We start from the raw sequence: 25,390 nt of genomic DNA on the forward strand, positions 1-25,390 counted from the left end.
ACATTTTGTTCGTATCAATCTACTATTTGTCTGGCACAAAATCTTCTGCCGAGCATGAAACACTGGCAATACTGTTCATGTGAGTATTATCTGATTGTATGCTTCATAAACACAATATGAATAAGTTAATAACTCAGCTAATAACTCAACACAACATTATTCAAAAAGTTCGCCGGTCTGATAGTTCCATAATAATATCTATTTCTATGAGGTTTAATGATAGTTTTCTTATTCGATACAGTTGGATCTCAATATCTTGGAAAAAAACAACAAAGGTATGTATTTATCTTGTTTATTTTTGTGTGAATACCTTGATGATGTCAGTAGCTGCGTAGTAGTTTTCTGATGGAATGGCCCCATTCTGGACAACGGTTCCATTTTGAACGTCATATGCAGGTGGTCGAGAAGATGGCGGAGGCGGAGGGGTTAAATTATAGAACGTCTGTGGAGTGAATTTCATGTCTTCTGGAAAACTGTTGACGCTGGTGAAATCTGGAACAGGAATTTCTATTTTGAATGTTACAGATCTATTAGCAGAGATGTATATACAGAAAACAGTCAGTTATACATTATTGAAAGCCAAAATGTGTTTTTTGTGATTCATGATTCAATGAATATACTGATGGATGTAGCCGTTAGGTAGGAAATCATAATGAAGAAAAAAAACTGCAGTTTCGTCCTGTACGGACATTTTCAAACTTTGAAATAAGTTTGAAAATGTTCGAAACTGCGAAACTGCGTTAGTTACAAATCAAAGTGGTAAAAAACATAGAAAGTTTTCATATCTCTTTTCTTCAATGAATATACATTATTGAATTATTCATTAACGTTGTATACACCAATTTTTTTTAATATTCGATGGATATTAAGAAGTGGAGAACAACCTGTTCTGGTCTCTCTACTTCCCTGATAATTCATAGGAAATGGAAATCTTTAGAGAAGGATGAAAAAGTAAAACGATTCGAAGAAAACTCTATATGTGTAGTTCATAAACGGGTAGTTCTTTCTGATACAAATTGAAATAAAGATTCTATCTGAAACAATTGCTTCCTTCCATTCTTTTTCAATTTGTCAAAACGATAATCTTGACAAAAACTTTCCTCTCAAATAGAAGTGAGATGACCATTTTCCATTCTCGCATTCCTGAATATATGGTCAAAATGAACGAAAGAGATCAAGATTAATCTGATTGCCATTATAGTTGCCAAGGTGATTAACAGGTTATTGTGAAAGTCACAATATCATTATCTTCATTATCCACATTCATTTTATCTAGAAGTTTCAACTGACTACAGTTTCTAGGAACAAAACTGAAAAAATTAAGTACGTTTATGAGTTTCTTTGGTAGTCCTTCATCCAAAATCAATCATTATAATTGATAGATATAAAATGAACAACGATCTGAAACGTTTATTAAAATATCATCAGTTGAGCAAACAACCTATTTCTCTTTCTCTTTTTTTCGAATGTATGAGAAAACATCTAGACTATAGAATGAACACTTTCACCGTCGAAGTTAAATGTCAAATGAATTTTTCGAGTTTCTTGGCCATGGTCTGCTTGGTATGCCTGAAGGCAACGAACGCAGTACACTGCATAAAAAATTGAAGGCCGTGACCAACAAAAAAAAAATTAAGTTTGATGTTTATCCCATTTATAATTATTTATATTGTAGCTTGAGGAATATTTCTGATATAGATTCTGTGAAACATGTTCTTCCTTAGGAATCAGTAGACAGTTGTCCTGAAAATCTTGAGAGAAAAAAAGTGGATTAGATAATTTAGGAAACACTTGCTACATGAATAGCATTTCACACGAAGAATTTCAGAAACGTTTTAATGATGAACGAGAATGTTTCCTACTTATTCATCAAAATCAAACAATTGTTCATGCAGTTGCAGTTTCGTAAGAATGTATCATCTTTCCCACCAACCGATTTCTTGGAGTCTTTGAAGTTCACTAGATACTCGTTAGGACAACAAGAGGATTGCTCCGAATTCTTAGGGTTCTAGTTGAATACTCTTCGTGAGCAAAAAATAGCAGAATCCTTACTCCTGACCGCTCTGGAATGAATGATTCCATACAGTCTATCTCGTCGTGTGTTTGTAAATCTTTTTTTGGAAAAATCATCAGTTGTTTACTTTGTAGTAAATGAGGCATCAGTCAATTTAATAACAACACTGATGATCTTCACTTCAATCTAGCGGACCACTATTATCATATTTATGCAGTCATTGTTCACTGTGGTTCTAACGTCGAATCTGGTCGTTATTACGCATTAGTCAAAGACAAAACGGATTGGCTCAAGTTTGACGATAGTCGTGTCACGAAGTGTTCTGGCGATGTTTTGAATTTATTGGAGCCTCTGGAGACACCTTATATTCCGTTTTATGAAAGATAGGACATTGGCAGATTAAGATCTTCAGATGATGTGGTGCTGCAGGTTTTTCCGGGTTTTCCTGCAGCTGAAAAAGCAAATGCGCCGCTGGAATCAATGAAGTCACCCCGGAGCGCCAATTAATTTTTGTTGTTTCATATTTTCATGATTTGTATTACTTTCTTCTTTCATTATGCAAATATTTTATTATGAAAATATTTCTTGTTATTTAGCGTGGGAACATTTGCTTGATTACACTATTTACTTCTTGACAATGGCTGATGAGCGAGAACAAGAATTTATATCATATTTTGGAAATAGCTGCATTATTCAACGAACACATTTAAGATAATCCCGTTGCAAACTGTAATAATTTCCCGAGAAGAGGGAAATATATACACATAAAATCAAACGGAACGTGGAATCAGATTTTCCTCAATTCCTCACCATACTCATCTTAATCAATCTTATTTCACTTTATTGCGTCACGGTTTTTCGCAATTTGTCTCATTCACTCCATTCGCGAACCGATTTCAAAGTTTAATTATCTCACACTTTTACTAAAGTCAACAGCGTTATTCGTTTTTCACTTCCGCAGCTTTAATCGAACATTCTGGAAACAAATTATATGTAATTTACATTGACATAAAATTGATTATACGTTTCTTAATATATCGTCAGAAACAAAATGAATCAATTTTTTGTTGGATCACAAAATACAAAATAAGTGGATGTTTTATTTGTTATAAATATCTTTTTTATCGACCTTTCTGAGAATTTTCAGCTTCCATAATTAGAAAATAATTATTATGGAAAACCTCATTAATGTGTGAAAACAGATCATCTCGTTCAGTATCGAAAACTGAACTATTTATAGTGGAATTTTTGAATTTGATGTGAAAATATCTAATTAGAATGTCGAACACAAATGAACATATCATTTTTAAGTCAATAAAATAATATTAGATTTTTTCAATAGTTTTATTAGTTTCAATGCTGTTCATTTTTTACAAATTTGATTTTTTTGCTGTCGTTTTTCTCTAATAATAATAAGCCAATGCATGGGGTCTTCTTCAATAACATTGGAGACCTTGGCTTATCAAAGCGCCTAACGTTCGCTTTTCTCGGGTCGAGTGGGCTGAAGTCGGAAACTGAGGGGTTCATCATGGCTTGCCAGGATGGTGTCTTCAACACCTTAGTCTACCGCAGTCACGTGATGGGTATAGAGGTTCCTGACACAAGGTGCAGGGCCTGCCGCGAGGCGCTCGATACCCTAATGCACTTGCTATCATCATGTCCAGCGTGTGCGGTCTCGGCCTATATCCATCGATATAACGCGGCCCTAAGAGTGCTAAATTACCATCTACGGCACTCTTACGGTATTGAGGAGACACTGGTGTTGCCCTACGCTCCTGGGGATAATGAATCCGTTGTGGGGAACGAGAAGCGCCGAATTTATTGGAACTATTCGTTTCCCACCCTCAGGCTCATACAAGCTAATAAGCCTGATGTGATCCTTCTCGACCACCAGAGCAAAACGATATTTGTCGTGGAGTTTTCAGCTCCTGGCGAGACGAATATCATCAGAAAAGAGGAGGAAAAACGGATAAAATATCGAGATTTTCTCTTCGAACTCCGCAGACTCTATCCAGATCACTCTGTCAAGATGATTGTTCTGATTATTGGAGTCGTTGGTGGAATGATGTCCTCTCTACTCTCGAATCTTAAAATCATACCGGCTTGCGGCACTAAGGCAGAAATCTTAGTCACACAGATGCAGAAGGCTGTCATTCTTGGCTCACTGCCCTTGTTCAGGGCACATGATTCTCGGACCCAATGATCACTTACCCCACGGTGTGGGGAGTGGTCGTTGGTTGATAATGCGCGCGCCCTCCCGAATGTATCGGGGCTTCGGGGGATAGGGCCTGACCAGCGCACACTACGGTGAAAAAAAAAGTCTTTATTTCCAATGAAAAATAAAATGTTACGTTACGGTTTCCGGTGGTTCGACAATTTGGTGCGCCACGATTCCAACGATCGACAGAAATTGCCACGTTTCGAGATCCGTTAGTATTTGCTTTTGCGCAACCATAACAATAATTTCTTGGATCGGATCGTCACTTGTGATGAAAAGTGGATCCTCTGCGACAACAAGAGACCCAGACACTTCCTAAAGATGAAAACCCACCATAAAAGACTCTGGTTTCTGTATGGTGGTGAGTGGCTGGAGTGGTTCACTAATAACTTTCACAGCAATGTCCCATCGTGAGAAAATCTACGAATTGTATCGAAAATAACATCACCAGCAGCCGACCATGGTCAACAAACGAGGTCCGATCCAAGACAACTCACGTCCATACGTTTCATGAATCATCGTCCGAAAATTAAACAATTTTATGGTCGAAGTTCTGCCTTTCCCACCATACTACGCAGACATCTCTCCAACTGACTACCATCTTTTCAAGCACCGGCAGACCCTTCGCCAATCAGGACCAGGCATAAACGGCCTTCGTCGAATTCATCGAGTATCGGCTCACAATTTTTATGCTGACAAAATTAATCGACAGTTGTTACGTTGGCAAAAGTGCATTGATTCAAATGGCGCTTATTTCGATTGAATTGAATAATTATTCACTGAGACATTACTGTGTTTCCCAAGGATCCATATCGTCTCCAACCCTGTTTTTATTGTATATCAACACTTGCCTCGTCATTCTATTTGGATTCTAGGATATAGGCTGCGGATGCACATCTTCACAGGCAGCAGGAAGTTAATTATCTTATTGAGGATCTAGAGGTGATTTCGTATGGGGTGAAAGTGATCAGGTTCAATCAAATGCCACGAAACCTAAGCATCGGTTTTCTCTAAAACGATGAGTGTCGCCGAACCGGATATAATAATAGACCACAAGCCCAGGCAAATTTTCAGGGGGTGATTTTATACACCACGAGTCATATATAATCTTGAAGTACTGGTCAAGAAACAAACTTTAGGCACTATGCCGTCAATTGCCCGCGGTACTTGAAACAGGGTACTTCTTGATCACATTATACATAACGGCACTATTCTCGTTAAAGAGTCAATTAAAAAACAAAATGCTTTAAAACTCAGTGCCGTCAAAAAATACCGGTACCGGAAGTTAGAAGTTATTTCGAATTGCGGTGAAACTAACCAAATTTAATTCAATGCTACAAAAACTCAGGCTCCGAACCTTATATAATGTCAGGTCAGACAATTCCCCTTTCTGCGTCGATAAGTTTGTTTGGGATTGAAATGTACACCAATGTTTTGGCACAATCATGTTGCTGAAATTGCAAAGGCTGCTTCTCAAAAGCTTGGAATACTGTTCCAAACCAGAAATTTGTACACACCTCAGCAACTTTTGATGCTTTATAAATCTAGATCAGACCTTCTTTGGAGTATTGTTCACATGTATGGAGTTCCGCCTCTGAGCATATCCTGGAGCTACTGGATTCCATTCAGGAAAGAGCCATCCGCCTGATTGGAGACACGAACATCTCTCGATAGTCTGGAATATCGATTCTTTCACGAGAGGTGTTCAAGTGACTTGGTGGAAGCAACTCAGTACACCTCGAACTTCATTGTTTAAGAAGTATTTCATTTGGAGAACTGCGTTTATGTGGAATAAACTTCCTAAGAACGCTTTCACAAATGAATGTAAACTCCAGCGATTCAAATCCAACGTGAATCGCTACTTTCGCACAAGCACCGCTCTCAGAGCATTTTGAGTTATTTTTCTGTAGTGCTTGTGTTTTGTCCTTTGAAAAAGAACTCATAAAAACGGACGAAACTTTCGAAAAAACCTTATGTATGCTTGTGATGGGGTGATACATTTGAAACTTTAATTCTACATCAGGAATGTCCATTATTAAATAATTACTGTTCTAACATCTGATAGTGATATTAAATTGTGGAGACGACTTTGAGTTTTTATTCTTCGCAAATCTACTGCACTCCACTTTGAGATATAATTACTTCTACCAGAGGTTAAATAATTATTGTAATCGTTATCGTTACTGACTAAAATTAAAGAGGCAACTTCGACAGTCTCTTCGAAATCATTTTAGTCGGCAACATATCCCGGCGAAAAGTGAACCAATATGCCAAAAAAAACAATGTCTCCATATCGAAAACAACAGGGCCACAGAGACAAGGTTTATACGAAACACATTGGCATAGACAGAAGAAAGCCGCGAGCAAACATTTGTATTTTCCTTAAATTGGTTTCCGAGATAAGCGGGTATGGAACAAGCGTTCCCAGCTACGGACCTTTTAAAGTGAGAGACAGCTGGCATTTTTCACGTCCCATCTAACACGAATTTCTATTAAACACGAATATCTCGCACAACACATGAATCTCTTATGATTTACATCCAAAAACAGTACAGTAAATAAAGGCTTGCATGATGTTGACGTATTAAAACGTGCGTTCGTAAACTCACTCGCAAGTTTTTGTTGTCTAGTGATTTTTCATTCATCAGTGATTTGTCATTTCTCGATGAGTAGCTGAATGAAGATGAATATTTTGCAATAAGGTTATATCCATTTCTCTTTGACGAAATTAATATGACGACAGGGCTTCAGTAAATACTACCGAGCTAAGATGAACATGGTTTTTGTCATCCACAATCGTTTTCGGGTGGATAATAACGAACGAAACGCCGTGAAGTACCTTGGTTTGAAATCTTTTGATATTTTTCATTTTTATTTATTCTTCATACCATTTAATTTTTTTTTTGGGAAAGAAAGTTTTTGGCTTTCTACTACTCCATCTGATACAAAAAAAAAATGGATGAGAGAATCTTCTAAAGAAAGGAAGGATTCATCAATTTGAAAATAAGTAACTCTATACATGGATGTGTAGATCATGCAAAGAAGTAACTTTCAGACACAAACTGAAAGAAAGTCCTCCTGAAACAGCTACTTTCATATAAACATTGAATTACACGAAAGAAAAAATTCTTTCGAAACAAATACTTCTATATGAACACTGAATTATACAGAAGATACTTTTCTCTATTCAGTTTGTATATTTTAATTTTTTTATTTTCCATTTTTGAAAATTCTAATTACATTCATGTCATACTTTTTTAATATAAAAAAAGTAATAAAAATCATGAAATTAGGAACCGACAAAACTTAATTGGCGCTTCGGGGCGACTTCATTGATTCCAGTGGTGCATTTGCTTTTTCAGTTGCAGGAAAACCCGGAAAAACCTGCAGCACCACATCATCTGAAGACCTTGATTTGCCAATGTCCTCTCTCTCAGAAAACAAAATGTAGGGTGTCTCCAGAGGCTCCAACAATTTCAAAACATCATCAGAACACTCCGTGACACGACTATCGTCAAACTTAAACCAGTCCGTTTCGTCTTTAACCAATGTGTAATAATGTCCAGATTCAATGCTAGAATCACAGTGAACAATGAATGCATGAAGATTATAATAGTGCTCTGCTAGATTGAAGTGTTCTATTTCGAACTTTTGTAAGAGTTTGGTCACCCGTCAGAGGTTGAGTCATGTTTGAAGATCATTAGTGTCATTATTAGATTGACTGGTGCCTCAGCTATACTTGTTTTTTTTATAATAGTCAGTTAGTTTGGCGCATGTTTGGCAATACAGTTGATCATCACCTGGTGAAAGTTCCACTTCCAGATGATTTGACAATAATCTTTGCACGGACTGGTTATCAGTCATATTAGGAAACGCTATGCAGTTCAAGTTCCAGAAAATCACATACGTTTTTGCAACCTTTCGAACATTTACTGCAAAGTAAACAAGTGAGGATTTTTTCAGCAAAAAATGGACAAACACAAGACGAGATAGACTGTACGGAATCATCCAATCCAGAGCAGTCAGAAATATTGATTCTGCAATTTCTTTGCTCACGAAGAGTATCCAACAAGAATCCCAAGAATTCGGAGCAATCCTCTTGTTGTCCTAACGAGTATCTTGTGGACTTTAAAGACTTCAGGAAATCGGTTGGTGGGAGAGATGATACATTCTTTCGAAATTGCAACTGCATGAACTCGTTCATCGTTAAAACCTTGTTCTTGAAATTCTTCGTCATGAACAACACTTGTAGAATGTAGAATGCTATTCATGTAGCAAGTGCTTTTTAGATTATCTAATCCAATTTTCATCTTGAAATTTTCAGGACAACTATCTACTGATTCGTGAGGAAGAACATTTTTCAAGCTGCAATCGATCCTTCCAAGTGAGGAACGGTTTCGTAGAAGGATTGATTCGGCTCTTGCTTCATGAATCTCTTCCACTGAAAGGTAACCTGAACCACGAGGACTGCAGCTCATATTTGATTGTTTGCTTATTTTTATATTTTTTTTTTATTTCTTTTCTACTCTGTGGTCATTTTCATCTAGTCATCACTTGGAGATGGATACTAAAAACCGAATCTTCGTCAAGTAACTTGGCAGGAAATATTATTCAATAACATTGTGGAACCAGCTACCAGTGTTCAGAAGTAGAACTGACATCGAGTTGTCCCACATGTTAAAAACTGCCTCTGTCACAATCTTCTTTCTATAATGATGAAAGTAGCACCCGCAGCAGCAATTCAGTTCCATTTTCACTTCAAAAATGAGTTTGGTTTGGATAGGCAAGTGGTTTTGCTTTAAACGCGCAACACTGTTATGTATCGAAATCCAAGTTGTTGTATCCAACAAATACGTTGCCAGAATCTATAAACTTATTGCCAATATTTTATTGGCCGGTCTGTACTTACATTTATAAATGAATCCGACATTACATGCAACACCCAATGTGTGGTAGTAATTCAGAGTACGTTTTTTAAATTGATAATCCTCACTGCTTGATAAAAAAAATTAAATATCACTTGATATGGGAGCCGACAAAGAAAACAAACATCAATCTGTTCTGGTACGCCTTCAGTAAAATAAAAACTACGACACGCGAAAAAACCGTTCCTACCCAGCGATCTATTTGTCATGATTGACAAGCCGGAACGAGATAATGAGGGCTCGTTTAAAAATGAAAGAAATGTTTTATTTCACAGCGCCAGACTCTCATTTCATTAAGAACGATTCTGTAAATACACAACCGAGACGCGGAAAGTAATTTCGACTTATAAACCCTTCTCTGTTATCCGTAAGACAGCTACATCCACTTAAAAAAAAACTGTTAACGGCAGCAGTTTTTTTGTCGGAAACAAACAATGCATTAAACGCGAACACCTCGCGTAAGCAAAATATTTAATTAAAATGTAGACTGCTGAGGAGCGTTGATGTTTTGCGTTTCGGTTTGAAATTCTGAAAAAGCGGACGAAATGAAAGACCGTACTTATATTATTTCTTATCTCGATCATGCAAGTCACGATTTTCTTTCTCAACGCTTTCGTGTATCACTGAATGGATACATTTTTTGTTTCGAAATTTCATTGAAAGTTAAATGGAGATACATGTTTTTCTCTCTCGACAAGTCAATTTGAAGGATTGTATTCAATATCAATTTCAGCAGACAAACATATTATGATAGAAACATAAAGCGAACAAAAAAAATCTCGTAAAATAATATCGGTACGGGATAGAAATGACTTATATTATCAATAGTGAGTAGGTCCAAAACCTACTTTACCCTCCAATACTCCAATATTGTGGCTCACACCTATTCTAACTTCACCAAATGAACCCATTTTGTCATCTGAGCCGGCTAGTTTATTTGGTGAATGAATTATCTCTCAGGTCAGATGGCAAGACTGCAAAATACTGAAAACACAAAGAATGTGCTCTGCTCTTTCGTTATTTTTCAGACAGAGCCACATAGTCTTGTTGGTAAAAAAAGGTATTCTGTGTTTGTTCAGCAAAGCCTAGAGATGCGAAAGAATGCTCTGGTTCGATGAAACCGCTAGCAACGTCCTCCTTAGAAAAGAAGTCAGCAGCTGCATTACCTTCCAGGACAATGTCGCCAGGAATCTAGACCAGAGACAATATTCTTATTGAGGTGAGCCTTTTTTGACAGTTCTCTTCCAACTTGGACGTTGCTTGACGTTGCTTAGTTCTACCAGAGCCGCTTGGCTACCGGAAACATGTTTATTCGTGAGTTAATTTTTGCCAATCGCTAAATACATGAATCAGTAGCGTAGATTTCCGCTTGAAATACGGTGACGCATGTCCATAGGCAGGCTGATAACTCTGTACTAAGTCTGCGACAAGATATTAGGTGGGATGAAAAGTTCGTAGATTGACGGATAGATGGTGCTACTAGTATTGAATCCATATCATTTTTTGTCAAACCTAACCTTCAAAATATACCTGTATAAATTTCACAGCTGTTGGACTATTAGTTTGTGGGATAGAACATTTTGAGTAAAGCAACTTTTGTTAGTCTGATCAAAATAGAAGCATTGCTTTTTGGCAAAAAAATACTGTTGAAGCCAAGGCTTGGCTTGATAAGCATTATTCGTACTTTGAACCGGGAAAATCAACTGTTGATAAGTAGTTTGCTGAGTTTAAACGAGGTGAAATGAGCACTAGAGACGATGCATGCAGTGGACGCCCCATAGTGGCTGTTACCGACGAAAACATAAAAAAAGTCCACGAAATAATTTTGGATGATCGCAAAATGAAGTTAGTCGAGCTGGCTGATGTTCGAATTGCTTCCACATCCACCGTATTCTCCAGATCTGGCCCTCAGCGACTTTATCCTGTTCTTAGAAAAAATATCTAGCGCCGATGAAGAGATACTCGTTGAAACTGAGGGCCATGTTGAGATAGGAGACAAGTCGTACTTTAAAATGGCATCAAAAATTATATCACCGCAATAATCGTTATGTCGCCTTCAAAGGCAACTGTATTGAATAATGAAACAAATTTTATGAAAAAAATATTACAGGTTAAGATAAAATATATGTGTGTAATCTTAGTCGCCTCATACCTGACATTAAATAGTCAAAAAAAAAATGTTAATATAAAATGTAGAATTATATATTGAAACATATTAACTACAATTACATAGAAAAATTTGAAATATCATCTTACTTCACCAATATGATTTTATATGATAAGTCGAGTTTAAATTTATCATATATTCCAAATCCTAGACAGTTCGTTTGTGATTTACCTTTTATCTGTTCATTTTCCTCAGATATATCAAGAAAATTGCAGTGGAATACAAATATACTGTTTTATTGAAGTTCTAAGCCAAACAATTTCAGTTAACATCACTGTTTCATTGAATCCGTATACCTTTCAATTGTATCAAAAAGTTGCTATGGTGTTTTACTATAACACTGTTGGTCAACGATGCTGATTCACTTTATATATTGAGTGACCTTTTGAAACAACTACAATAATTGTTAAGTGAAATACATGTCAAAAATAAAAAAAAATGGAGGAAAAAATTACTTTGCTGTGCCACAAATGATGTTCAAGTTATATAAATAGAACATGTCAATGCAGGTATAGCCTTGAGATATAATTTGTTCAAAGAAAAACATCATACACAAAATATTCATGAAGTAATACAAATCATTCATGAAATCATTAAAATAATCAACAGGTAGAAAGCACATGTGCTAGGTAAGCTAGAACAAAGAGACTAAAATGTAACATGAAATATGACACAGAATTAGCAATTTTGTGTCTTCCAAAGAACAAAGAATGTTACCAACATACGTGATATGAAATGTTCTATGGGACCATGCTTACCATTGAGAAAACATTACTACCAATTGCAAAGATAGTGAAAAGTTTTTGTCACTAAATTTATAAGAGAATTGTTTCTACAACAATCGTTTAAAATTTTTGCTCGAAAGTCTCAATAGTACCTACGTTTCATGTTTCAACAAAAAATTGAATTTGCTTCCCTGTCACTTTGTATTTGATGCTGATAATTTTTCTTGCGATATTCCTACACAATGCATTTTATTAAGTCTTTGTATTTGGGTTATTCCACTGTTCAAAAAGCAGATACCTTTTTCATATATACACAGCAGTGTCAAGTAGACGGTTCTCAGAGGAATCTTCCATAAAATCATTGGCAAAAATAATTCAACTTGATCGATTAGAGAATGAATTTACCACCGTCAAGGTGACTGAGGACTGGAATAAAACAGTAATGTCTATGAATGAAGTCATCAACATACAAAATTTTGTATACAAATTTAGTTCTATAATAATTGCTTATTTATTTGATTTATATAATATGTATTCAAAGATATAAAGTATATTAATTGATAATAAGGCAAAGTTTGATTATGCAAGAAAAAAAGGAAGATATTTATGAAATACATTCTGAAATTGACGGAAAAAACCATAAATTTTACTGCGTTGATGAACATCAGTTCGGTTAAGGTAAGACTCAGACTGGGAAATAATACCATTTCCAGAAACAACAAATAAACAAACAAAATTTCAGTTGAACTGTAGTCAATTTCGTGATCTTCTTTGAAGACATGGTTGCTAAAAGCACATCTTTCATCACTTTTCAAGATTATATCGTGAGACTGTTACAATAACGGATGAGTTTTCGAATTGGAAGGTCAAGAATAAATAAATATCAATATATAGAAGGTGTATGAAAAAATTCACCAAATCAAAGTTCAATGTAAGTATGAAAGTTGATTCAATTAATTGGTGAGACTGTAGACGATTGATTAGCGAAAGTGGTTAATTCGATTTATTGAATAAACTATAATTCTGAATGGGGATTCGATATCCACTCTGACATGACGGGTGTCTACTGCGTATCGTCTGATCCGTGCTAAGAATCGTACGTTTGGATAGACCTCGTTAATTATTGGATCGCTTGTGTTTTTACTATTGTGGGTTGGAAATTACACTTGTTGATGAAGAAACTAGTTTCAAATCGTTCTTAAGTTAAACCAAACGCTGAAATTATTGATTGAAAAAATGTCCATAACTTCAACTGAACACTTTCACAATTGAACCATCCTGAATACTTCCACATTCGTCAGGCTTTGTGATTTTTAATAATATTGTGATTCAAATACAGTTTCTTTCAATGTCGGCGCTGGAAATTGAATATTATTTGTTAAAAATCAATGTCAGTTCAAAGCTGGAAGTCAAGAAAGGAAAAAAAACTGGTTTTCTACCTGCCAAAGACTCTAAGTAGCTTCATCTATAGTCCTACATTTGTCATACGTTCCATCAAGTTCCATATCTTCGAGTTCCAAGCTCAACAGATATTCAATCACTTGTAACAGAACAGCTTCTTCTGACATAAACTCAAAATGATATTGCATTGTTTCGATACACAATTGTCATTGCTTCTTCCGAATTTTTGTTTAACTGAAAATTTACATGGAAAATGTGACTAACGGCACCGAATTCCCTCAAGTCTGAAACCCATTCAAACCGTCTATTCTCCACCTCTTCTCCCGAAGCTGAAATAACTGAATTCGAGCTGCGAAACTCTCCCGGAGGCTTTTCTAATCCTTAATTAAGTAAAAGAGAGCATACCAACTGTCAGATGTTCTAAATGTAAATGACGGGAACCTGTAGATCTCTTAGGTAGAATTGCATTCTGCGAAAATGGAATCACGTCCTAGTGCTCAGACACTTTGGGATCTCTTATGAATATTCCTCTGTCTATTTGAAGAACGTTTTGTGTTCTAGACACAACTATTTGTTCAGTGGCGTCCGCGTTGTATAGAGATGAGTATATAATATTAATTTCGGTAAATTCTAGGCTGATTCAGGATTGATTCATTGATTTATATCAACTATATACTTATTGTTTATATTATATATTTTTATATTCCTTTTATGTACTACGTTATGTTATGTTATCATTATCTTATATTTCTTCAAATAATTGATGTTATATTATTATATATATTACTTTTATCAACTATAGACTTAGGTATTGTTTATTTGGATATTTAGATATTTTATATTCTTTATATGTACTATGTTATATCATCATTATCAACTTCAGATTCAATTGAACCTCCCCGTCTAATCCCCTACGCACAGACTTGATCTTCTGTAGGTTTGCCCATTTATTTCCCTTCCCCGCTTATCTTCTGCACTGTGTCATATGTATGTACAAAAATGTAAAATAAAAGGAGAATAAATTATTATTATTATTATTTAGAAAGCTCGATTCAAAGAATAATTACACAGCAAAAATAATGGAAAATGTCTATTTACCTGTTCATTTACAATTAACCAATTAAGTCGTTATATGAATGAATCTTGGTTATATTTTACATTGGGGAGTTTTGAGGGAGGAAGTTGAAGCTAATACTTTTCTTTATCAAGTATATCATCCGATGCCATGAAAGTAACCAGTTCTTCGGAACATTATTTCTGGTACTGAATACTTGGACCAGTATTGGACTACCAAGATTGGACCACTCCAAGACATTTATCCATACATATTTCGAAAAGAGTCACGAAACTGTTGTAAGACTAAACAGTGATGACCTACGTTGTCTGGGTCACTATCGTATGACGACTCATCTTATAAAAATACTGTTTGGAAGTATCTGAAAGACGATTAAATAATGGGGCATATACTATACGCCTGTCTAGCCGTATACCAAGTTAGGTTTTCAATGAATGGCTGAGTTTGATTCTCGCCATCTGTTCTAAAATATCACTCAACAAATAAACTCATCGGCTTCATTGACACGTTTGGTCAAGTTTGACTTGCACTTTGAACCTAACCTAACCTGTCTTTCAATTTCATCTGAACTGCCTATCCAGATTGCTTTTTTTGACAAAGTGTTGATGGAGAGGTGTTACTTGAACATAGTAGATTGCTTCATCTCCAGAAGTTGCAGTGGACGACGAACTCAACCATGATCAACAGATCTCAAATCTCTTCATAATATAGTCATATTTACTGCTTTATTAAGCGTCTGCGGATTTTATAAATATACGTACATGAAACTGTAGACAAGGGTTAAAGTCTAATGGGAATGTTAGACTTCTGTAGAACTCGTAAACACCACTGAGTGCAATATTCAAAGTATCGTTAAGAACTCTGTAAGGACCGCCGCTGTCTTCATTTCGGATTTAAATTCGAAACCGACTCCGCATTTAATGTATTAAAAGCATCTAGAAATTCCTTGAAACATTACACAATTATTCTAAAGTGTCTCTCTTATTTTCCGTTATGAATTAAAGTTCTTCTGGTAACAGCTACAAGGCCCGTTTTTGCATTTTTATAAAAATACACTTCATTTTATGAAATGAATAAAATGTGTTATTCTGTTGAAAGATAGTAATATCGTCAGTAAGATTCCTGTATATGAAAGAACGAGGTCTCAGGATTTGAATAGTTTTACATTCAACATTATACAGTGCGCATCTACTGTTTCCATTACCTCTAAACTCTTCAATTTTGTTGAATATTAGGAAAACTTATAGAACATTATCTATATCAATATCCTGATAATTCCGTAAGAGAGTGGAGAACTGATACATGGATCAGTTATCCACTCTGAAATATCAAGATGAAGTATGAGCAATGAGTATGACTACTTTCTATGCAAGGACTCCATATTCGGCCTTCATCTACTTGCATATTAGCACATGTAGATGATGTTGAAACACCACCGTCTATCTTTTTAATAGATTGTTATAAAAAACTAATGGAAACAATAGAAGTATGTATTAACGACTCTTTTCTTTTTCAATTCCTGATGAAGTTTTGAAAAGTCCAATGTATTATTCTGCTCACCTGTATATTCTCCGCTTTTACTAGTCGAAATACCCTCCTTCTTCAGTAGACAACCATACTCCTGTTTACCATTCGGAAGTAGTTTGTAGGGTTCATGGTACACCGAAGAATTTTCACTATCAGATTCTTCCCCGGTAACATGACCATACAAATTGCATTTCTTCTGTTTCTTAGAAGTATCACTGCCCATGGTATTTCCTTTACTTTTCACTGACAACCTAGATCTCGACAGACTATTATTGATGATCGGGGTCGACATGGGGTTAGTTTTCAGGTCTTTCATATTTATCGTCGTTGGTTTGGTGCTACTAGACACCAAGGCAGTGTGTTTATGAAGGAGAGCGACCTGTAACAGAAGACAAATAATATCAGTAAATACAATGATTTTAGTAAATTTAGTATATGATTTCCTCTACAAAAGGAAAGACTGAAAATTCAGTTGATAAAAAGACAAAAATGAAGAAGAGAATGACAGATAAGTTGATAGCCTCGTAGCTCAGTGGATTTTTGAGAATATATCAGAACAGTAGAGGGAAAATAATATGCTTCTAATCTAGAAAAATCTGATTCGAACAAAAAATAATTTTTCAATGGAAATGTTGGTGAATTGTATATTATTTTTTCTATGAAAGGCAGGAAGGTGTCCGAAACTAACTAAATTATAAAGACCAACCAAAATTGTATATCGTAATGACAAAGTTCATATTATCAGAATTTCAAGTGCTCTCTTACCTTTTTTCTTCCTCTTCTGATCATCAGAAACACAGTACAAGCCAAGAGGAGTATGATCATCGCCAAGGCTCCTGTGATAAGTCCAATGTACGCTTGAGTGCTGTTGGTAGGACTGGTAGCTGGAGTCACCTCCTTTCTCGCATGGGTAGTCTCACTAGGAATACCTGGAGCAGTTGTAGTGGCAATAGTTTCAGGAAGAAGATAGTACTTCTGTAGATCATCTTCAGTGAGATTATTGGTTAATCCAACTGAAAAGAAAAGAGTATCATAATGAAGGATTGTAATTGAGCGAATTCCGAATATTCTTTACTCATGAAAAAAATTTAGGTTACTAAACGGAAATGTGTTTTCAAAAGATTGTTCAATATAGTATTCAATAATTTATTTCGGCTTTATTCAACGGCGTTATGTTTACCCTGATTATATTTTATTGATAAAAATATAATTGATGTAGATATCACTGGAATATAAAAAAGACAGTGTGCACTAAAAAAAAAGGATGAAATATATATCGGTGGTACGAATCTTGACAGCCCAAATTTACCTGAAGTATATAATTTGTTGTATTACTTGATTTTATTTCATTTCTTTTCGTTCATTAGGTTTTGTTTTTCTCTAATTTCTTCGTTAGATTTTTCAGGATTACTTTATAGATGGTTGTCTTTTATATTTCGGGATTAGAGAACAAAGACAAGCATTAATCATCTGAAATCACTTTATTGTTTTTCAAAATATTCCTCATGAAGATCTATACACTATTGCATGCGTTTGAACCAATTGTCGAAGCACTTAAGCCACTCTGATTGAGGTATCTCCAAAACATGCATTCTGAATGCAGCAACCGCTTCTTCAGGTGTCGAAAAACGTTGACCTCTCAGTATGTTTTTTACGTGCGGGAATAAAAAGAAGTCATTCGCTGCCGAGTCAGGACTATACGGCAGATGACTCATCAAATCGATGTTTTGGGTCCTCAAAAATGCAGTTGTTTGAGCCGATGTGTGAGAGCTCGCATTGTCGTGGTGAAGAGTGATCCGTCTTCGGAGGTTGGTTTTCCTGATTTCTTGGAAGACAACTGGCAAACAAATGGTTGTGTACCACTCAGAATTGACTATTCTGCGTTGTTCTAGTGATACGGTTGCGACATGTCCACTTTTTTTGAAAAAACAGGCGACCATTTGCTTGAAAGTGCTTCGTGCGCGAACAACTTCTGTTGGATTTGGCTTGTCTTGAAACACCCATACAGTCGACTGCTGTTTACTGTCGTGCTCATACGCGTAAATCCACAATTCATCACCTCCCACGATATCATAGACGTGTTTTGAAGCACCGCGATCGTATTTTTTGAGCATTTCCTTCGACCAATCGACATGAGTCTTTTTTTGAGCGAGGGAAAAATTGTGTGATGTGATGAACAATTGTTTTGACAGTCAAATGTTTATGCAATATTAAATGTATGCTGGTCCAACTAATGCCTAAGGTTGTCTCAATCTCACGATGGGTCACATGACGATCTTGCAATATCAGTTCGCGCACAGCATCGATTATTTTCGGAACAACAACTGATTTTGGACGACCTTCACGAAATTCGTCTTAAGGTGCGTATTCACCAAAAAAGCGAGCACGAGCGAGCATGAGCGAGCATTCGTGTATGTTTGCTCGTGTTCGCTCATGATTGCTCGACATATTGATGTCTCGTCCACACCAGAGCGAATATCTTCAAGTTCGTAGTTGTAATTGATCCATCTACTTTGTGCGAGCAACTTTTTATGTACCGCCTTCTTCTCAAACTTTTCTGAACGCGAATAAGCATACGTTCGCTCACTCGCTAGCCCGTACTTACCAGACGATTATTGATGCAGAATTCTCGTTCACTCTTGTTCGCTCTTGTTCGCTCGTGCTCGCTTTTTTGGTGAATAGCACCTTTAGAGTAAACTACGACCACGATTGAATTCACCATACCATCGATAAACACTGGTCCTTGATGGAGCTTCATCGCCAAAAATTGAATTAAGTTCATCCATGCACTGTTGCTGAGTAAATCCACGTCGAAAGAAAAAAATAATTGCACGAAAATATTCCATTTTTGGGCCGAGATGAATCTTTCGAGTTATTGTAAACAACACAGATAGCGCGCGTATGTCAAAATGTTCTGAGTACGTATAAGCTAAAAAATGTCCAACTTTACGATAGAGCTGTCAGTTGCCAGATTGCAACATAGAGGTTGCCAAATCCCGAAACATAAAAGGCAACCTATCGGTTATAATCCTCAAGAATTGTTTTTCAGGCATAAAATTATCGATGAAAATTTTGATTAGCAGTGAAATATTTATGTTCAATAATTGAAAATGAACAAATTTTGAAAAATCTCAATAAAAAATCGGTAATAACACAAAAAGGTTATCCAATAGTTTTGAATCGGTTTTCGAAGTACAGTTATTTGATGTGAATAAAACTTTATTGTCTAAATTACTATTCCAAAGATTGATTCATATGAAGCAAACCGGAAAATTACTTCTCAGAAACATAATAAAACAGTGAATACATTCGAATAAATTATCAAATTTATAAAATGTCTTCCTGGAAATACAAAAAATCAAAATGGAAATTAGGATGTCACCCAGTTTCAAGATATTGAAAGACACTTTATAGATTCTGTAATATAGTTAGAGGGATATTTGGAACGTAATTATGCATAAACTAAATTATTAAATTCCGTTCTGATTTCTGTTGAAATATGTTTCTTCCGTAAACCAGCTATCATCTCACAAAAGTTGAAAACTGTGCGAGCCAAGGATAACAAGGTCTCACCTTTCAACCTGCGATTCCCTATACATTACTTCATATAGTTTCTGAAATAATGTAGTAACTTTAGTAGTGGAATAATACTATACCCTATATATTCAATTTTTACTTTTATGAAAAATTGCTCAGTTTCTCAGGGTGACTGACACTGAATAAGAATTGTATCGAAAAATGACAATTGTGGCGGTTCATATCTACGAAAAATATAAAACTGAGCTAAAATTAATTCACAAAAATATGTCATATTATGTAGAATTATGAAATTTGTATACTTCGAGGTGAAATCGTCTGAATTACTTATTATTACATATCTACTTGCCTGCAAGGAGAACAAATATCCATTCTAGACAAAATTATATTTTTTAGGCACTTTTCACCAATAGAGTCTGGCCGAAATCAGCTAACAATATAATTGAAGAGTTATTTTGGGTATTTTCGCTTCACTCGAGGTATTTTTATCCGAATTATAGAGAATGACAAAAAGAGAATATTTTTCTCAATGAAATAATTAAGAGAAATTCAGCTTGATAATTTCAAAATCCGAAACTATGAAATATCATTTCAATTTTTAATTTGGAGTTGAAAATTCAACTTCAACATAAACTTCTCTCTTTCGATCGAAATTTCTGAAACTTGCGTTGATGTTAGAGAGTTGAGTATTTTTTTGCGTGGAGAACCAAAACTTGAAGTCAATCGAGATAAAAATTCGAAAAAATGTCTAAAACCGAGATATAATACTTGGGGAATCAATTTTTTTTGCGATATCATAGATTGAAAGGCCCTGTAGTGGGACAAGTATTACTCAATATATATATATATATATATATATATATATATATATATATATATATAAGTCCTGTCGGTTGTTTCAATTTCTTCTCCACCCCAAAATTGTGAAAGTTTTTTTCTATAAATACGCACGGATGCAACGTATCGGATGCAACGTATAAACTCATTTGATTTCTTCAACCAGTTTTATTGTCATCACATAAAAGAACAACTTTCGGTAGTCCATATACACCTATAAAACCCCCACCTCTTTATCTATCATCGTCATCCACAGATTCGAAATCATCATTTATTATTGTCTCAACTCACATATGCCAAGCTCATTACGCCGTGCTTTTGGAGTCAGACTAGCTCAACTTTATTCAGAAAATGTTCTCCATACACCCTCCAAGATCATTAGATATTCTACTTTGCTCCGGCAGGATTAATGGTATTATTTGTTGCACCTCCTCAATTGCCACTTTCCCGGTTTTTGTCCTGTTTTAGTACACGTAAACGGGAAGGAGTGTACGGAACTAGTTGAGTGAATTCCGCACGTCGGTTATTTGATTAAAATGCTTGATTGTTATTTGGAGCAAGGGTATGGGTTGGAAGAAGAACACGGAGAAGTCGGGAACAGATGCACTTTCTCTCTGGTTGGGACGGACTACAGTTAATCTTTCAGAACGTGATTGGCTTCTTTATGGTTGCTTGAGATATTAATGACCTTAAATTGACCAAATTAGGGTGAGGAGGAAATGAATAATTTTTCAAGAACATTTTCCATTATCAATTGACTTCTTCGCATATAAAATGTTAGGTTCTCCCACGCATCATCTCCAGATGATGATACGTGGGAGAATATTTTTCTTCTGATGTGGGAAAACAATTTTCAATATATTTATTCTTCGCTAGAGTTTCCAATTTTGCCTATCAAGCCCGTGTATTGCGGATTCATCTTTTTTCAGTTTTCGTCATTCAAAATTTTTTTGTAAGCCGCTTACATTCGACTGCAATTTGAGGCCGTTTCTCAGTCACGCGATGAATATAATGAATTCAGGAAACACATAATATTGAAGAAAATATATTCTGAGACACGTTCAAAATGTTATCCATAATGATGCTGTATACATCATGCATTGTAACAAAACTTCCTCTCATCGTGGTTAGAAACTTCTGTCTTCAATTTCCAGAAGAAAGAAAATAATTACTATTCAAATCACTCAAGATTTGTTTCTTTTCTTCAAATAACCAATTTGAAGAAATGTCTAATTGCAATCAATATATTTTTGTGCACGTTGCTGAACTACTCAAATACTTTTCAGTACGGCTCTGTGATTTGTGTTCACATCAGTACTCGTATAGTTCCATTTATCAAGTGAACCTACGGAGAAAAAATTAAGGAAAGTAAAGTCGGGGTACTGGAAGGACTAATGAATAGAGTCATGCGTTCATAATATATGAATAATAATGTTATTTTTCACCAAATGCAACAATGCGACCATAAATTGATAAGTTCCTTTTTTTGTGAGCAAGTGGCTCTCCAAAATTCGTATTCTTAGGAATTTTCTGTATTGTATCATTAGATAGATTGAAATCTTTAAATTTTCATATGGTAGTCAGAAATTTTCTTGAGGATGGTGAAAATACCCAGAAAGTTTTTTCAAAATATTAATTTTCCATATGAAGTCAAAGTTATAAGCCCAGAAAACATCAAGGATCATTGACACTGAAAATATATTTCCAACTCCGTTAAAACTCCGTTAAAAACATGCGAAGGCTGATGCGAAGGTTTGTTTCACACTTTGCGAAAGCAAAGTTTTGTTACAAACCTGCCCCTTACACTGAATTTGAATTCAATTCTTACCTAAGCAGCACAGCCGTGAAACAGAGCTGCGCAGGGTGACCTATCGCAATGCGACATGGTATAATTTCATTTTCACAAAACGTAATGCTTGTGTCTAATAGTTGTTTAGTTATATAACTTATATGTATTTTGGAAAACTTACAAATCTGGAACGAAATATCGTTTTGGAAGTGAAACCTGTGGGCATTCAACTGTTGAGACGTCAGTTCAGTCAGAAAAAATTATGGTAACAGAAATATAAACCAATATTTCTAAATCCCTCAAGTGAATTGTGAAACGTAAAATGTTCAGAATACCACAAAAGTGAGCTTGCCTGCTTTGGTGTTGGGATTAAACTGTTGGGATTAAACAGACATGCAAAAAGCTTTTGATCGAATAAATATCTTCATTTTCCTCAAGCGTCTATCAGAATTTGGTTTTTCAGTAAAATTGGTGAAACTCATGTCAAATCATCTACTCGATAGAAAACAATATGTAGAGTATAAAAGATTTAAATCTGCTCTATATACTCCCAGTTCCGGAGTGCCCCAAAGCTCGAATTTAGGACCCCTTTTATTTTTGATTTTCATTATTGATTTAACTAAAATGATAAGCAATTCGGAAAAGTTTTACGTCGATGACCTTAAAATATTCAAGGTGATACAAAATTATGGAGACTGCTTAGACTTACAATATAAATTAGATCTGACATATGATTGGTGTTCCAATAATCGTTTAAATGTTCACATTGCTAAATATCGTGTATTGTCTTTCTCTAATACAATTTACTTACAAAATTGATAACAATACCATAAGTAGAGTAAATGAAATGAAAGACCTTGGCATTAATTTTGATCAGAAATTCACTTTTGTTTCACATATAGACCAAGCTGTTTCGTCCGCTAGTCGAATGTTGGGCTTCATAATGAGGGACACCAGAGAATTCAGAGATACAAAGGTGAAAATCACGTTATTATATTCTTATGTGAGGTCCAAACTAGAATATGGGGCGATGATCTGGTATCCCATTATTAATTCTCACATACAGCAAATTGAAGCTGTCCAAAAAAATTTCTTGAAATTCTTGTCTTTTCGCACTACAGGTATTCAGCCCCAAAAGAGGATTGACTATTTCATCCCTTTGAACTAATTCAATCACTAAATACACGTAGACTTCCTCATTACGGTCACATTTCTATATAATTTAATAAATAATAACATTTCCTGTGCTCCGCTCCTACAAAAAATAAATTTTTATGTACAACACCTCAACTCAAGATACGAGAAAACGTTTCAGTGTCAGAGTAGTAGAACAAAAAATGTGAATCTCAAAGCACCAGTAAATTTAATGTGTAATAATTTTTTTATTTATTATGTAACATGTGTGACATTAATAGTAACTCTTTGAACTTTATCAAGGATGGTATCCCACATAGAACCTTTCATTTATAGTTTTTTTATATAATTTTCAATTGTTTTATGTCAACCTTGTGAAGGCCTATTCATTTATAATATGTCAATTGAATCTTATTAAATTATTTCATTTATATTATTAATACCATTTGTAATTTGTCAATTGAATATGTAATATGTAAATTCAATTGAATTGAATGTTATTTTTTTCAGTAAATTTTCTTTAACATTTCCTGTTATTGGATGTACACCTGTTGGAAATAAAGTGCTGCCAATCTATCTATCTCTTTAATCTGTTTAAAAATCTGTTTTAAAATTTGTTTTTCCGTTAATCAGCTGTCGCCCCCATACGAACGACAACAAGCACAAGTTGAGAAACGTTTGCGAGCTAAGGACTAACGAGGTTTTACCTTTTAACGTGTGATTCCTATCTATCTATTACTACACCAAAAGTTCCAAACAGTGAATCACAAGTAATGTAATTGGTGATCATCTCATATATATCACATCATATCATATATTTTCATGTATAGACTATACGATTATATATAACAATAGACGTTACTAAGTGCCGGAGTTATCAAAAATATGAAATAACAAATGATCTCAATTTATATACTGATGATCGAGAGATTCCGTGGTACCAGTGAAGATAGTGTTCAACTAATAGATATGATCTCTAACCGAAGCATCCTCATTTACAGATGCATACTTTTTGTCAGGTTGTCCATGAACAGAACTCGAATGAAATATGTAATATAATCAACAAATAACCTTGAGAACAAAGATATTTTTGAATTTTATGTAGGGTCTGAATTATTCAAGTAAGATCGTTTGTATAATTCCCCATTCAATAAAACTCAGTCCCAACGAGGATGATTTAAGGACAATCGTATCTTGATCACCCTTTCATTTTCCTTCTGATTCATATTTCTATTAAATCCGAAAGTCCTGATTGCCATCCCCCTTCTGTTCGAAGGAAAATGAAGGAAAATTGGGATGGAACTGCGGCATACCTTCGCACTTGATAAATCGGCTGCGGAGCGCGATAAAGCAGCCAGAAAAGCCCCAAGTTGCACAAGATAACTTCCACAACTTTTTTACTTGTTACACTTTTCAAAAGTTGAGACACGTTTAGCTTTTATCTATCGTACGGCTATGGGAGTTCGCCGGCTCTCGCTGCTGATCTTTCTACAGTTTTAAGGAATCAAAAGATGGATTGTGCCATAAAGAGAAGTTCTCTTTTAATCTCACTGCAACCGACATGTGCTGAAGTTGTTTAGGAGATTTTTGCAGAATATTAAGGAAAATTGATTGCAATGAATTTCATAGATTGTATCTGCGCTTATTGGAGGAATGAATGAGAATTTTATGATTGAGTGCTTGCATTCTCCATCAGAGCTTTCTTTCAGCGAAGAACTATTTGATGATATCTCAAATGAAAAATCTTAAACCACCTTTACTTACCTACCACGTAAGTTGACAGTTAGTGTTTGATAAAAGCAGATGTGTGGTAAATACAGAAGTCACTGGTGAAGCTTTTCGATAAGATAGTAAAGAATAACTTCAATTTTGGGTACTAATGGAACACCATCTGAAAACACCGTTAAAAATATCATGTGGACTTGCGTCCTTCAGTGATGAATGTCGTAAAATGCGAATAAAATCAGTTGTTTCCACAAACAATTCAATGCCACAAGCAAGATGATTGGAAAAGATCAGTATGTGACATGCCGCGAGATGA

The 25,390-nt window shown here is 35.2% G+C and overlaps 1 protein-coding gene across 5 annotated transcripts in view; it reads right to left on the bottom strand.

The window, feature by feature from the left end:
- LOC111506585 (discoidin domain-containing receptor 2) overlaps positions 1–25,390 on the bottom strand; it is an 842,991-nt gene that overhangs the window by 138,711 nt on the left and 678,890 nt on the right. For 4 of the 5 annotated variants that reach the window (XM_074171996.1, XM_074171997.1, XM_074171998.1 and 1 more), the window contains 3 exons: positions 16,818–17,065; positions 16,086–16,431; positions 311–507 (listed from right to left, as the gene is read on the bottom strand). In XM_074171996.1, the coding sequence (XP_074028097.1) occupies positions 311–507; positions 16,086–16,431; positions 16,818–17,065 (791 nt within the window). The remainder of the gene's footprint in view (positions 1–310; positions 508–16,085; positions 16,432–16,817; positions 17,066–25,390) is intronic. The other variant, XM_074171999.1, reaches the window with a different exon arrangement.

The sequence above is a fragment of the Leptinotarsa decemlineata genome, unplaced genomic scaffold (assembly GCF_025532065.1).
Source record: "Leptinotarsa decemlineata unplaced genomic scaffold, Ldec_3_MD MMD2_tig00000035_RagTag_RagTag, whole genome shotgun sequence".
NCBI classification, from domain to species: domain Eukaryota; kingdom Metazoa; phylum Arthropoda; class Insecta; order Coleoptera; family Chrysomelidae; genus Leptinotarsa; species Leptinotarsa decemlineata.